Genomic DNA, 15,385 nt, shown 5'->3' with positions numbered 1-15,385 from the left:
GGAAGCACCATTCTGAAGGTTAGCCATGTAGGTGACGTGTAACACCATACAGTCATCGCTGTAGACAAGTCGGGTGAATTACCCGACGTTCCCCAGCTGCTGGGGGAGAAGCCCAAATTGTTAAACTCCTAGGAAATAGGCAGATGCAGTCACTACATTATGAATTGTCAAAAGAAGGTAGGTCTGAGATAGAATCATAAAATGCTCTTTTAGAAAACTAGACCAACTCCTTATTTATGAATGAGGAAACGGGCCAAGAGAGAGACAGTGACTAGTCCAAAGCCACGAGTCAAGTCGGTGTCGTGCTGAGACTAGAACTGGTGTCTGTGGAGGACAAAACCCGCGTCCTTTCCCCTACACGACAGTGTGCAGGCGACCGAGAATGGGTAAGGGACGTGGGCATGAGTCCTTAGACACAATGGATTTAAACCTCAGTAGCGAAGGCTACACCTTATGCTGGCTGCCTTCTGGCGAGGGCCCCGAGGACACCCTTGAGCCCAGGCTCATGTGGCTTGTTTGCTGGACAGGTCTCCTCATGTCTGCCATCACGGTTCTCATCCTGATCCTGTACTTTGTGATCGAGAACTTCGTGATACACCGCAGACCGTGGCTGGCGGAGTGCACGCCCATCTACATCCAGTACTTTGTCAAGTTCTTCATCATCGGCATCACCGTCCTCGTGGTGGCCGTGCCGGAGGGGCTGCCCCTGGCTGTCACCATCTCACTGGCCTACTCCGTGAAGGTGAGACTGCAGCTGGGCTGTCTCTTTCTGTAGGACAGAGGTGGGAGGGGAGAATGCCCCGTAGCCTCCGGTGAAAAGGTGGGCCATCCCCTCTGCACAACCCCCGGGTGGCCCCTCACGAGAGCAGAAGCCGCTAGCTCCGCTCAGAGACGAAAGGACCATCTTGATCGGTGGCATCCAGGGTGAGATAACCCAGTAGAATCTGAAGAAGATTCACAAAAATCGTCTCCCGCATTTTTGCGCAGACCAGAGCATGAGACGTGGAGACACATTGGATAAAAAATGGCCTTTGACCTATATATGGCAGAGCTCCATCAGTCCCCCCTCAAGTCTGTTCTCACCTCCTTTGTAGAAAATGATGAAAGACAATAACTTGGTGCGGCACCTGGATGCTTGTGAGACGATGGGCAATGCCACAGCCATCTGCTCTGATAAGACTGGCACGTTGACCATGAACCGCATGACTGTGGTACAGGCTTACATCGGAGACACTCATTATCACCAGATCCCAAGCCCTGATGCCCTCGTGCCCAAGGTCCTGGACCTTATTGTCAATGGCATTTCTATCAACAGTGCCTATACCTCCAAGATTCTGGTAAGCTCTTCTTTTGCCTGGACACTTAGAGTGGGTGATTGGAGGGGACCGTTGATTTTCTCTGGACAGAGGAATTGTCCCTTGTTTGTTCTGCCTGAGTTGCCACCCCATATTTCCACTTCCTACTCCTCAGTGAACACATTTGGGGTGACCAGGGATGGATCCATGGGAGTAGAGTCGGGGGCTGGAGGCAGGTAGAAATCCAGATCTCTGAGAGGCCCTCCAGTCACCATATCATGTCAGTATCTCTAGGAGAGATGGGCGTATCAGGGGTAAATTACATACTTTCTAGAAACTGAGAGAGGGTGTTCGAATGAGACCCACACAAGGTGAGATGCCAGCACCAGCCTCAAGGCAGACTAGAACTTCACTAAGCCTGGGATGGCTTGGGGACCACAGTCACCACTGACTGCTGTCTGCCTACCCTTGGAAAAAAGGCAGATGCTGTCTCCCTGCATGGGTTCCGGGTACATACGTGAACATTTCTTCAGGGAGTTCTCTCCTTCCTGAGCTCTCTCCGTAGTCAGGGCATGTTATCAACAGCATATCCAATTCCTCTCTCAGCCTCCGGAGAAGGAGGGAGGTCTCCCGCGGCAGGTAGGCAACAAGACCGAGTGTGCCCTGCTGGGCTTTGTCACCGACCTGAAGCAGGATTACCACGCGGTGCGCAACGAGGTACCTGAGGAGAAGCTCTACAAGGTGTACACCTTCAACTCTGTGCGCAAGTCCATGAGCACGGTCATCGAGAAGCCCAGCGGGGGCTACCGCATGTACAGCAAGGGCGCCTCTGAGATCATCTTGCGCAAGTGAGCACCCCGCCCCCGCTTCTCCTTCCCTTCCAGATCCTCCCCACCAGAAGGTCTGGGGGACATGCACCATGCTGAGCCCACCTGAATGGTCCGTGAGCCCCCTTGCAGGGGGGTGACACCATCACGAATAGCTGATCACTTACTCAGGCCGAGGCTTGTCTCTGAGTGCCTCGGGTGGCCCCTTCTGCATATCTTAACCCAGAGCAGTAGGTGCTATTATCGTTCCTGTTTTCTAGATGAGAAAGCAGAGGTACAGGAAGCGAAGTAACTTGCTCGGGGGGTAGAGCTAGTAGGGGCAGCCAGGATTCAGACCTCAATAATCCAAGCTTTCATCTGCTCATGCGAAACCCGAGGAACACCCACGGGGTTACTGTGATTAGATGGTTCAATGTGCACCTCGGACGTGGCATGGGTTCAGTTCTAGACTGCCACGATGAAGCGAGGCGAATGAGTCTTTTTGGTTTCCCAGCATACAAAACTCATAGTTTCACTAGACTGTATAACCATACGTAGTTATAACAGACTGTAGTCTATTAAGCGTGCAATAGCCTCTTGTATAAAAAAACAAGTACATATCTTACTTTAGAAATACTTTATTGCGGGCGCCTGGGTGGCTCAGTTGGTTAAGCGACTGCCTTCGGCTCAGGTCATGATTCTGGGATCCTGGGATCGAGTCCCACATTGGGCTCCCGGCTCCATGGGGAGTCTGCTTCTCCCTCTGACCTTCTCCCCTCTCGTGCTCTCTCTCTCTCTCTCTCTCAAATAAATAAATAAATAAAATAAAAAAAGAAATACTTTACTGCTAAAAAATGCTCACCACCATTAGTGATCATCATCTTTTGGCTGGTGGAGGGTGTTGCTGGCTGCTGGCTGATCGGGGCACTGGGTGCGGAAGGACTGGGAGGCTGTGGTACTTTCTTAAAATAAGACAATGACGTGTGCTGCGTTGATTGACTCTCTCTGTGAATGATTTCTCTGTAGCATGAGATGCTATTTGATAGTAAAACTTCCATCAAACAGTAAAACTTCTTTCCCATTTGGAGTCCTTTCCCCTCAAACCCTGCTGCTTCTTTATGCCCAATTCTAAATCCTCTCCTGTCATTACAACAGTCTTCACAGCATCTTCGTCAAGAGTAGATCCTATCCCAAGAAACCATTTTCTTTTTCCATCTACAAGAAGCAACACCTCATCTGTTCAAGTTTGACCATGAGATTGCAGCCATGCAGTCCCGTCTTCAGACTCTACCGCTAATTCTCGCTCTCTTGCTGTTTCCAACCACATCTACACTTACTGTGTCCCCTGAGCTCTTGAACCGTGAGGGTCAAAGTCATCCAGGAGGGTTGGAATCAACTTCTTCCAAACTGCTGTCACTGTTGATATTTTGGCCTAAATCGTGAACGTTCTTTATGGCATTTAGGCCGGTGGGTCCTTTCCAGAAGGTTTTCCATTTACTTTGCCCAGATCCATCAGAGGAATCTCTCTCTGGCAGCTAGAGCCTTACAAAATGTATTTCTTAAAAAATAAGTCTTAAAAAATGAAGTGACTCCTTAATGCACGGGCTGCAGACTGGACATTGTGTTACCAGGCAGGCAAACAGCATTCGTCTCGTTGGGCATCTCCATCAGAGCTCCTGGGTGACCAGGTGCCTTGTCAGTGAGCAGTCATATTTCGAAAGGAATCTTTTTCTGAGCTGTAGCTCTCCATGGTGGGCTTTCAATATTCCGTGAACCAAGTTATAAACAGATGTGCTGTCATCCACGCTTTGTCGTTCCATTTATAGAGCACAGACAGAGTGGATTCAGCATCATTCTAAAGGGGCCCTGGGATTTTCAGAATAGTAAATGAGCACTGGTTTCCATTTAAAGTCACCAGCTACATGAGCCCATACAAGCAAGCCAGCCTGTCCTGTGGAGCTTTGAAGCAAGGCACTGACTTCTCTCCAGATATGAGAGTTCTAGATGCCATCTTCCAGTATGAGGCTGTTGTATCTACACTGACAGTCTTGTTGAGTGTAGCCGCCTCCGTGAATGATCTTAGCTAGACCTTCTGGATCACTTGCTGCAGCTTCTCCATCAGCACTTGCTGCTTCGGCCCACACTTTTATATCATGGAGGCGGCTTCTTCCCTTAAACCTCGTGACCCAGCCTCTGCTGCTTCAAGCTTTTCTTTTGCAGCTTCTTCATTTCTCTCAGCCGTCATAAAACTCCCCTGAAGGGAGTGTTGTGGCTGGTTTCATCCTCTCTCCAGACCACTCAGACTTGTTCCAGATCAGCAATAAGGCCCTTTTGGTTTCCTGGGAGCAACACTTTTCGTTTCCTTCGAGAACTTTGCCTTTGCCTTCCCAGCTGGTCTGTTGGGTGCCAGAAGCCTAGCTTCCAGCCTCTCTCGGCTTTCCCCCTGCCTTCCCAAGCTCAGTCATCTCTAGCTTTTGATTTACAGTGAGACACGGGTGACTCTTCCTTTCACTTGAGCACTTCGAGGCCATCGTAGGGGTACCGTGGCTTTCTTTGGATAATGTTGTCTCTCTGGGGAGAAGGAGGCCCTGGGGAAAGGAAGAGAGAAGGGGAAAGAGCAGGACAGGGGAGCGGTGAGAACACGCACGACATGATCAGTTAAGTTGGCAACCTTCTATGCATGTGACTCTCGATGTCCCCAGTGACAATAGAAGCATCGAATGTCACTGATCACAGGTCACCGTAACAAATATAATAATGACCAAAAAGTTTAAAATCTCGCAAAACTTACCAAAAGCTGGCCCAGAGACATGAAGTGAGCAAATGCCATTAGAAAATTAGGGCCAACAGACTTGCTCGGTGGCCGCAAACCTTCGGTACGTAAAAAAAAGAAAACAAAACAGTATCTGCGAAGTGCAGTGAAACGAGGTATGCCGGTACGTAAAACGCCGGGCACATAGCAAGTACTAGAAACATTAGTTGTATGTGCCCTTTTCCATCTCATGTTCAATTCCAATTACAGGAAGTTGTGTAACTTCATCAAGCGGCTAGACCGTTCACGGATCATTAAAGGCTGACCTGTGTGGGCCCAGGGCCAGTAGCTGGATTAACGGGTGCCTCTCTTTGGCTCCACCACCTTCTTTCGATCAGCCCATTCCTGTGGAGCCCGCCCTCCACACCAAGTACCATTCTAGTACTGTGCTGGTACTGGGAATTAAAAATGTGTCTCCCTCTTTGAGAAGTTCAGAGAGCACGTGATCCATCCACAAATGACCCTCAGTGTCACATTCACAGATGAGTAGGAACAGACGACATGGGAGAGTCACCCCCTCTGCTTACCTAGACTGTATCCACCTCCAGACCACCCCACCTTGCACGAAGGGACTCGGCTGGATGATGGGTAGAGATTTCTGGCCTTAGGACAGTGTCTGTACGAGTATAGCAGAGTCACCCGAAGGTCTGTGAGCATAGAGACATACTGGGTGGGAAGGGGGAGCCACCTCCTGACTGTGTGCTTCCCTAGGTGTAACCGGATCCTGGACAAGAAAGGGGAAGTGATGCCATTCAAGAATAAGGACCGAGACGAGATGGTCCGCACTGTCATCGAGCCCATGGCTTCGGAGGGCCTCCGAACCATCTGCATAGCTTACCGGGATTTCAACGACACAGAGCCCACGTGGGACAATGAGAATGAAATCCTCACTGAACTCACGTGTATCGCAGTGGTGGGCATTGAGGACCCCGTGCGCCCGGAGGTGAGGCTTTGGCTTTGGCTTTGGCTTTGACCCGAAGGGTAAGGAAACATGATGGGAAGCCTTCCACCAGCGTCTGGCCCCGGAGCCAGGCGAGCGCTATGTAATGGGAAGCCACCCCAGAGTCCCGGGAACTGGGGGACTCATTCCATTTCTAGCTGTGACCCCAGGCAAGTTACCCAACAGCTTCTCACTTACCCGGATAGATGTTTCTGTGCCTCCTGCTTCCCAAAACTGTAGAGTGCTGAGCTGGTAGAAGCTGGCATTCTCACGGTGAATGCCGTCTGAGGGGTGAGAGGCATGGGTTTTACCGAGCTTGTGATCCGGTTCCTAAGAGCAGTCAGGAGGTGGAGTTAACGCAGCACCAGCTTTGCCTCCAGCCACCTTCTTTCAGTCAGGACGTTCTTACTGAGCGCCCTTAGGATAGCTGAACCGTATTCTAAACACTAAGGCATTGAAAAAGTCTCGGCTTCTAAGAAGTCCAGACAGATGGACTGTGAGTTGGTCAAGGCCCAAGGGCATGGGAAACTACAAAGAACTGACGGGTTGGAGTATGCACCGGGGAGGTGGAGAATGGTGAAAACTTCTGCCAGAAAGGAAGGCAATGGCCAAATCCCAAAGGGGTAGATAGACACCCTGCCAAGGAGTCTAGATGGTAGGGAGAGTCCGCTTTCACGCCTGGCTCCTGAACCATATTTCCTCTTCAGTTCATGGTACAGGAAGGCAAGGTCAAGTGTAGTATTCTGGGTAGGGACGGAAGTGAGGTGGCACCAGACAATATAGCAATGACCAGACGTGGCCCGTGCCTTGTGGCACTGCTCCCGGGGTCCCTCTCTCCTGTCCACAGTGAAGGGACCCCCAACAGGGGCAGGCGTCACCACTCCCATCTCCTTCTCTCCCCTTGCCTTACTCTCCACAGGTACCCGAAGCTATTGCCAAATGCAAGCGAGCTGGCATTACTGTCAGAATGGTGACAGGTGACAACATCAACACAGCCCGGGCCATTGCCACCAAATGTGGCATTGTGACACCCGGGGATGACTTCTTGTGCTTAGAAGGGAAGGAATTCAACCGACTCATCCGCAATGAGAAGGGAGAGGTGGGTCCTGCCTGGGAAAACCCAGGGCCTCATTTGGCACCTGGTTGGGGGACGGGCCGGGGGGTGGCGGGGCTCTCGTTGTAACCCACCTGGGACACGCATCTGGGACACGGGAGAAAGCCGCTGGGTTTTGTCATTCTTGTTTGTTTGTTTAAGATCTAATTGGCTTTATTAAATGACTTCATGACTCAAGTAGAATCCCATGTAGCTAGTAGGGGGGGGCTGTGAGGAGTTGGACCACCAGTGGGTGGTTTTTAAGCTAAAATCTATTCAGAGCGAACGTTCCTTCTCCCAGGGCTGCTCAGGTGGGAAAACTGGGAGTTTTCTTTCTTCTCATTATCTTCCCTCATAAGCTCTCTCTTGAGCACTAACTTTTCACTTTTTCCCGATTGTGTTCAGTCATAGGATGCTTTCGCACTGATTCCCCTCCACCTCACCGTCCTGTGTCACCGCCTTGTGACTAGCGGTGGGTGGCATGGGTCTGCGAGAGGATGTGGTCTGGGTGTGGAGCAGACCAGAGCTTCCTGGTCTGCCTAGAAACCAAACCAAAGAACTCAAAAGCACTTTGGCCACCTGAACCAACAGCCAGCTCTGGCTCACCTCCTGTCAAGGGTCCAAGAAATAGGGGATTGGCTCCCCAGTAGGGAATTGGAAGGGAAACGAAGACATGCGGGACCCGAATGGTCACCACCATTGAGTCTGCCCTGGGAGACCGAGCTGGCTGTCTCATCTCCCCCGGAGGCCAGGATGGTACACCCGCCACGGGCTGTGGAATGCCGGCTCTCCTGGAATCTCAGAGCGTGGGGAGATGTGAACTCCCGGATGGCTGCTCTGAGCTTGGCTGACCCAGTGTGGTCTGGTGTTGGCAGGTAGAACAAGAGAAGCTGGACAAGATCTGGCCGAAGCTTCGAGTCCTGGCGCGATCGTCTCCCACGGACAAGCACACACTGGTAAAAGGTGAGCTTGGCTCCTAACCGGGTGCCTGGGACAGGTAATGGCAGGCTGGGCAACGAGGTACACAACAAGAACCACTGGTGAAAGCAAGTCTTGTGTCTTGAATAGGAAGGCATCAGGAGAGCTCTCCAGCTCATGGGGGGAGTGGGGAACAGACAGGTCAGCAAATATCTATATAGAAGACATGTAAAAAAGGTGTCTTTAAACGTCATATCTTGTTTGCCAGTCGTACTGTGTACTAGTCAGAGCAGGTTAAGTTATTCCCATTTTTGCCACTGAGGAAGTTTGAGGCTGAGAAGACAAAGAACTTACCCAGATTGCCACGCTGGTGAGCAGAAGTGGCACGGTTCAACCCCGACCCAGGTCTCTGTCTTCAAATCACCTGGCGCTTTCTCCAGCACAAACTGGCTGGGGCCCTCACCAGGCTGCCTGTCAAGGACAGACTCAGAGCCCAGCACGCCACCGAGAAACAACTGACAGCCTTTGGGTGATAATGTAGAGCCTCTAGCATCGGGAAGAAAGGAGGAAAGAACAGAGTAGAAAGGGAGGTGGTACTCGCATAACACACACACACGTACACTCACACCCACACACACTCACCCACACTCCTATGGCTCCAGTCTAGACTCCAGAGGACGGGCACCCAGGTTTCACGGATGTGTGTGCAGATGTGTGCACACATGCGTGTGTGTACCTGTGGTGTCCAGCTCTGACACCCTGAGCTTTCTCCTGTCCTCTCCGTGGCTGGAAGAAGCCCGCCTCCTGGAAGGGGTAATTTTCTGCTTGACTCTTCCTTCCATTTGTGTTGCTTCCTGCTCTTGCTCAGGGAGCACATAGCCCTCATTGGCTGAGATGGGATGGAGTGGTGTTCGGGCTTCACCCGCTGGCTTTGGGACCCTGCAAGGCCTTTCCCCTCTCTGGGTTTCAGTTTTCTCATCTGTAAGGTGATAGGAGTTGCTTAGATCATGGATCTCTCTGGATTCCCTCCAGCCCTCTGATTGTATCATACCTGTGACCTCGGGCTGGCTGTCACTGGACCCTTGGCTTCCCCGTCTTCCAGGAGCTGTGCTTACTGGCGCTGGAGACTGAGACACTGGTATCCCCCAACCACCAGGGGGCAGGAGAGCACCGTCCGCTCCAGTTGCCGGAGTGGCCGCCTGGTGCGGGGTCAGCCAACCTCACCCCCATGGGGCCTGGTCTTACCCCTTCCTGTGGTTGTTTTCAGCTAGTAGCTGGACTTCTGTGTATGCATTTCTCTGCCTGCTGCCAGGGTGACGGCCGGACCAGGTGCTCCTCCCGCCCTCCCTCTCACTCTCCAATGCCTGAACAGAAGAACGAGGCAGACCAGTAGCAGCTTCTCGGAAGCTGACAGATCTGTCGGTGCTCAGAAGGGGGGTTGCGCTTTCAACATGCTCTAAAGGGAGCTTGTCACCCACAGAAAAAAAGGAAAAAGGAAGAGAGGTGGTGGCAGGGACCAGGGAAGAAGACCCAAAAAGGGCCTGCGTGGGGAGCATAGGGCTTGCCCCACGGCCTGTGACGGCGCACGTGGACTCACGGGCTGTGTCTGTTTTCCCAGGCATCATCGACAGCACTGTTGGGGAGCAGCGACAGGTGGTGGCTGTCACGGGTGATGGCACAAACGATGGGCCGGCTCTGAAGAAAGCAGATGTTGGTTTTGCCATGGTAAGCAGCTGGGCACACCGTCTCGGCCTGCGAGCGGCCTTCTCCACCCGGGAGCCAGGACGGGCCTCCTGGCAGCCTGCCCCTTCCTGAACCTTCACCCCCACCTTGGGCTCTTTGCTCCAACGCTGTCTCTCCTGCTGACCTGGCCGGTAAAGGTCTGTGTAATGGGGGACCCGTCAAGTATGAAGACTGGATGACCCAGGCAGGGAAACCCTGACGCCTCATTACCGCAAACGTGGTAATGTTGTCTGTCTAGGCGCACCATAGAAAATTCGGGTTCCCTGTGAGGCACGTATTCCATGGCCAACACAGTTCATCACTCTGCCTTTCACTTGTGAGGCCGGGAGCATCAGAATCACTTGAAACGTTCATTTAAAATTCCGTATTCCAAGGTTCCGCGGGTGAATATCTCGATTCAGTGGCATCTGGGTAGGCCCAGAGATGTTTGGCGTTTCCTAACAGGCACGCTTGTTGATTCTGATGTTGTAGCAAACGTGGGAGCCCCCAGATGGCCAGGGACATCTTCCCACTCAAGTGGCTTGTGATTATAAGCCTCTGATGTGTATTGAACTATTGGTGATTTTTAAGCAGTGGAAAGAGATTCAAGAAGTAATCTGTGTTTACAGTGTCCCTTTTAACACCCACAAGAACATTGATTCTTGGAAATTTCAAGAAGACACAGAAGTAGAGAGAATAGTTTCGTGAATCCCCGTGTACCTGTCACTCAACATTAATTATCATCACCTGGCCCATCTTTTTCACTGAACGTTTCCCCCCACCACTTCTCCCATCTGCAGCTGAACTGTTCTGAAGCAAATAAGGGATGCCCCGTCATTTCATTTGGAAGAACATTAGTATACGCCTCTGATCAGTGTACATCGAGGGCATACATCTAGAAGAATCATACCACTCTTGTCTCACAATAATCCGAGCCCTTATTGTCATTAATCATCTAGTCCATTCCGCGATTGCCCCAAGTGCTTCACAAATTCTCTCTTCATCTTTCTTTGTCCAAATCAGATCTAAATAAGACCCATGCGCTGCAATCATTGACTGTCTGTGCTAGAGCTCTTAATCTATAGCAGTCGTTTTGGAAGCGTGCTCCTCCTCCCAGCTGGACTTGGAAACCTATAGAAATGCAGATTCTCAGGCCCACCCCAGCTCTCCTGCATCTGACAGCTCCGAGTTGGAGCCCAGCAATCTGCGCTTTCACAAGCTCTGGACATTTCTGTCACACCCTAAAGGTTGTGAACCACGGGTCCTGTAGGATCCTTGTGTTAGGGGTCCCCAAGAGCAGCTTTACATTTGTGGATTCACTGAAAGGACTCATGAGACTCGGCATAGAGCTGTCCTCATGGCTAAGATTTTTTTATTGCATGGGTGTAGTAAGGGAGAAAGTCGCAGGCAGAGTCTGGAGGAACCCGCATGCAGGCTTTGTGTTCTCTCCCTCCTCGAGGGCTCACACAGAGCGCGCTCTTCCCCCTGACAGCACATGTGCGATGTTTCTACCCAGGGGAGCTTATCAGAGACGCAGCACCCAAGGTTTTTGTTGGGCTTGGTCATATAGTCACTTTCTGCCTAATACGAGCTAAGATCCAGACTCCTAGGTGCGCCTAGGGGGGGCTCCGACCGTTGAGCAACCAACTCTTGGTTTGGGTGCAGGTCATGATCTCAGGATCGTGAGAGCGAGCTCTGCATTGGGCTCCCCACTCAGCAGGGGGTCTGCTTGAGTTTTCTCTCTCCCTCTCCCCTCCCCCTTTTCACACATGCTCCCACTCCCTCTCTCTCTCAAATAAATAATTAAATATTTTTTAGTTAGTTTGTTTTTTTTTTTTTTTAGAGAGATTCCAGACTTCCTGGAAGGAAAGGAGGTGTTCAAGAGAAAACATACTATTTGGGCACAGTCTAGGCACAGTGAACCACCAACTAATATTCAGTTGATTGTTGACTGCGGCGTTCTGAGAGCCAAGGTCCCAGATGCCAGCTGAGGGCCAGCCTCACAAATAGCCCTTTCTAAGGATAACAGGATGCAATGTTAGCTCTCCTGCCCAACCGCCTCCATCTTTTGTCCTAGCTATTTAGTTTTGAAGGAACCAGACTGGTTGTCTACATAGAATAATGTGTAACATGGATTTTGTTGACTGTATTCTTGTCATATGCAATCAGATTCTAGATCCCATCTTTCATTAAGGGCTGCAAAATTACGTCCAGATTTTTCTATTAACTTGAAGACTTCTACAGAAAGAAACCTGCCCTCCAGGATTATTTTGTAACTCTGAGGTTGAGGTTCAGGTTCCTACATGAAAGGCAGCTAAATGCCTGATCCTTTTTCTTTATTTACTAGTTTTCAAAATGAGTCGACTTTTTAGGATACTCCCAAAGATGACCAATAAGTGTTTTTTACATATATATGTGTGTGTATATATATATATATATACACACATATATATATGTGTTTTTAAATTTTTTTAATGATTTTATTTGTCTTATGAGAGAGAGAGAAAGCACACACTGGAGGGAGGAGCAGAGGGAGAAGGAGAAGCAGGCTCCCCACTGAGCAGGGAGCCCAATGTGGGACTCGATCCCAGGACCCCGGGATCATGACCTGAGTCGGAAGCAGCCGCTTAACTGACTGAGCCACCCAGGCGCCCCTAACTTGTATTTATTTATTAAGTAGGCTCCATGTCCAACTCAGGGCTTGAACTTAAAACCCCAAGATCAACAGTTGCATACTCTACTGAGTGAACCAGCCAGGCACCCGTGAATTATATTTTTTAAAATAATCCTACACATCGCTTCTCGGCCTTTTGGCTAAGATCAAGTGTAAAATAATCCTACTAAGGAACTCTACTAAAAACAGCTCATTTTTAAAATATCATTATGAACTCACAGATTTAAGTACACTTAATGTGTTTCAATCCATTGTCTTTGTTATTATTTTGACATTCACATTGACCCGTCCTTAGCCTCATGAATCCTGCTGGGTCCTTTAGATACAATCCTAGTTGTCCTTAATACCTTACTTGGTTTCTGACATGATAACATGTTCCAGAATCATTATATGTATTTCTCACCCTAGATCTGGAATCATCCATTTCTCAAAGTCCTGCTTTTTAGTAAGAAATGGTGCTTAGAGAACACAATCTGAATGTCAGAGTGTTCTTACTATCAAGGAAATCATTGTTTCTAGATCTTTTCAATGGGCAAAGCTAGGAAATATCTTTTATGTCTCTTTTTTGTTTTTGCATTTCTTTGTTTTAAGGATAAAACACTTCGTGAATCCATGTTGGTATTTTCAATTCAAATTTAGAATTATAGAACTCTAGCTACTTTTATTTAATTTCCCTAATGTTATATTTGTATCTCTTAAGCTGAAAATTTTGATTCCTAATGGCATTAACATAATCCTTACTTATTTTACCCTGAAATATAGGTAACAGTCTCAAAATAGCAATAATAATACAAGTACCCTTGTATTATTATTATTATTGTATATTGGTATTATGTATTATTATATATTATTATTATTATCTAATAATACAAAAAACAGATCAAGATTTTTCTTGTAATTCTTTTTATCTTATAGTTATACTCTGCTAGGTTCTACCATCAAGGTAGGATGTTTTTTTAAAAGTCATTTGGAATATTTTTCCTTTGTGTGATTGTGCTACCCACTGGTTGTACCAATTCATTCATACCATATTGTTTTCCATTTTAGAGATTGCTTTTTTTTTCCTTAAAGTAGGCTCCACATTGGGCCCCAATGTGGGGCTCGAACTCATGACCATCAAGAACCGTGCTGGGTGATGATGAAAAAAATCTTAAAATTAAAAAATAAAACAAATGAAAAAAAAAAAAAAAAGAACGGTGCTGAGATCAAGAGTCAAACACTTAACCCACTAAGCCACCCAGGTGCCCCTAGAGATTGCTTTTTAATCTTAGTTTTGATTTATACTCAGATAAAGTAGCTATATAGTTCTAAAGTTGAATATACAAAACAGAAATCCAGCTTCTACCCCTATCTCCTCCATCCTGTTCCCTCCCCTCTTAACTCTAAGTAACATTTCTTTTGTTTTGTTGTATCCTTCTGTTTGCTCCTTTAAAATATAATCAAATGTATAATATATTTGCATCCTATCCTCTTCGATAAGTGATACTTATCTGTACTAGTATGTATTCTTTTCTACACACATAGCATACACTCTCTTTTTTCACACTGCTTTTTTTCGTTTAACATAACCTGAAGATGATTCCGTAGTAGAAAGTATATATAGTCCTCCTTTCTTTTTTTTTTTTTCCCTCCTTTCTTTTTCCAGGGCATGTGACACATTGTGGGGATGTGTTAGAGAACTTTTTGATGGGGAAACCAAATTGTATAATCTATAACAGATGTTTGTTTATTGCAATCTGGTAGGAAAATATTACTACCTGGTAAAGAGGACAAATCGTGTACTACTGCGAGCCAAATCAATGAACACGCTCCTCTGTGGGTTTTAGGCTTTGCAAGACATGGCATAGAAGTAGGGGCTGGGACCTCATGGATGGTTTTGTGTCCCATAGACCATTAAAGATGGACGAGGTTTAAATGGGCAAGGAAGGAGGATGTTCCAGGTTTAGGGAAAGGGTGTAAGTAGAAGTCTAGACTCTAGAGTGAAGGAGAGAATCAGGGAATTGTGAATAACCAGTGGGTTTTGAGCAGAAAGAGGATATAGGAGCAGACTGGAAAATAAATCCCAGTTCACCTGTTGAGGGCTCTGACTACAAGTCTAGAAATTTTACCATTTCTATAAGCAAAGCTTTCAACCATTGTCTATTGAGAAACCTTTAGTGGTTCCCCAGGAACAGGAATTTGAACAAGGATAGGACATCTGAACTGTGCTGCCAGACTACTTCCCCCAGAAGAAAAGTGTAAAGTGACTTTGAGGTGTGGAGAAGACAAGGACGTAAGTGAGACACTGGCAGCGGCAAAAGAAATATAAGAATTTAGGGGCAAAAGAGAATTTAGGGACACCTGGCTGGTTCAGTCAGTGGAGCATGTGACTTTTGATCTTGGGGTTGTGAATTTGAGCCCTACATTGGGTGTCAAGATTACTTCAAAATAAAATCTTTGAAGGAAGGCAAGGGAAGGGAAGAGAGGGAGGAAGGAAGGAAGGAAGGAGGGAAGAAGAAGGAAAGGAAGACAGAAGGAAGGAAGGGTGTAGGGAGAGTGTAGGGATTTGGAGGTAGAATAGTTAGGACGTAGGTTCCCTGTCCTTTCCTTCATTTCTAAGGTGGGGGAGTAGCGAAGAAGGGAGAAAGGAATATCAAAGATAACTGTCATTTCCACTTTGGGTTCAGGAGTAAGACGGTGGCATCAGGCCCCAGCCCTGCTTGCTGTGGACTGAGGGCGACACATTTTCTCTGGAAGAGAGAACTCAAAATACAGTGGCTTGGTCGTTGGCATTAGCGTGGCGGTGCGCCCTCTAGTGTTTATGGCCGGTTCGGAAGCTTCTTGGGGGTCTGGAAATGCAGTCCGGGTTCAGAAGGGAGATAAAGTCTGCGTATCTAGGTCCTCACTGCTTTCCCTCCCTCTCTTACTCAGGGTATTGCAGGCACAGACGTGGCGAAGGAGGCATCAGACATCATCCTAACGGATGACAACTTCACCAGCATTGTCAAGGCAGTGATGTGGGGGCGAAACGTCTATGACAGCATCTCCAAGTTTCTCCAGTTCCAGCTCACTGTCAACGTGGTAGCCGTGATCGTGGCCTTCACCGGGGCCTGTATCACTCAGGTGAAGGGAGTGCGGGGTGGGCC

General features: G+C 48.5%; 1 protein-coding gene across 1 annotated transcript in view; it reads left to right on the top strand.

Annotated features, from left to right (window-relative positions):
• The window catches only part of ATP2B4 (ATPase plasma membrane Ca2+ transporting 4), a 94,173-nt gene that overhangs the window by 63,001 nt on the left and 15,787 nt on the right, over window positions 1-15,385 (top strand). The window contains exons 9-16 of the mRNA XM_080824119.1: window positions 528-742; window positions 1,095-1,337; window positions 1,902-2,143; window positions 5,625-5,856; window positions 6,773-6,952; window positions 7,822-7,909; window positions 9,483-9,589; window positions 15,171-15,362. Of these exons, the coding sequence (XP_080680245.1) occupies window positions 528-742; window positions 1,095-1,337; window positions 1,902-2,143; window positions 5,625-5,856; window positions 6,773-6,952; window positions 7,822-7,909; window positions 9,483-9,589; window positions 15,171-15,362 (1,499 nt within the window). The remainder of the gene's footprint in view (window positions 1-527; window positions 743-1,094; window positions 1,338-1,901; window positions 2,144-5,624; window positions 5,857-6,772; window positions 6,953-7,821; window positions 7,910-9,482; window positions 9,590-15,170; window positions 15,363-15,385) is intronic.

Source organism: Martes martes (genome assembly GCF_963455335.1).
Source record: "Martes martes genome assembly, chromosome: 15".
Taxonomy (NCBI): Eukaryota; Metazoa; Chordata; class Mammalia; order Carnivora; family Mustelidae; genus Martes; species Martes martes.
The sequence above is the reverse complement of the archived record's forward strand: the minus strand, read 5'-3'. Positions and strand labels throughout refer to the sequence as shown.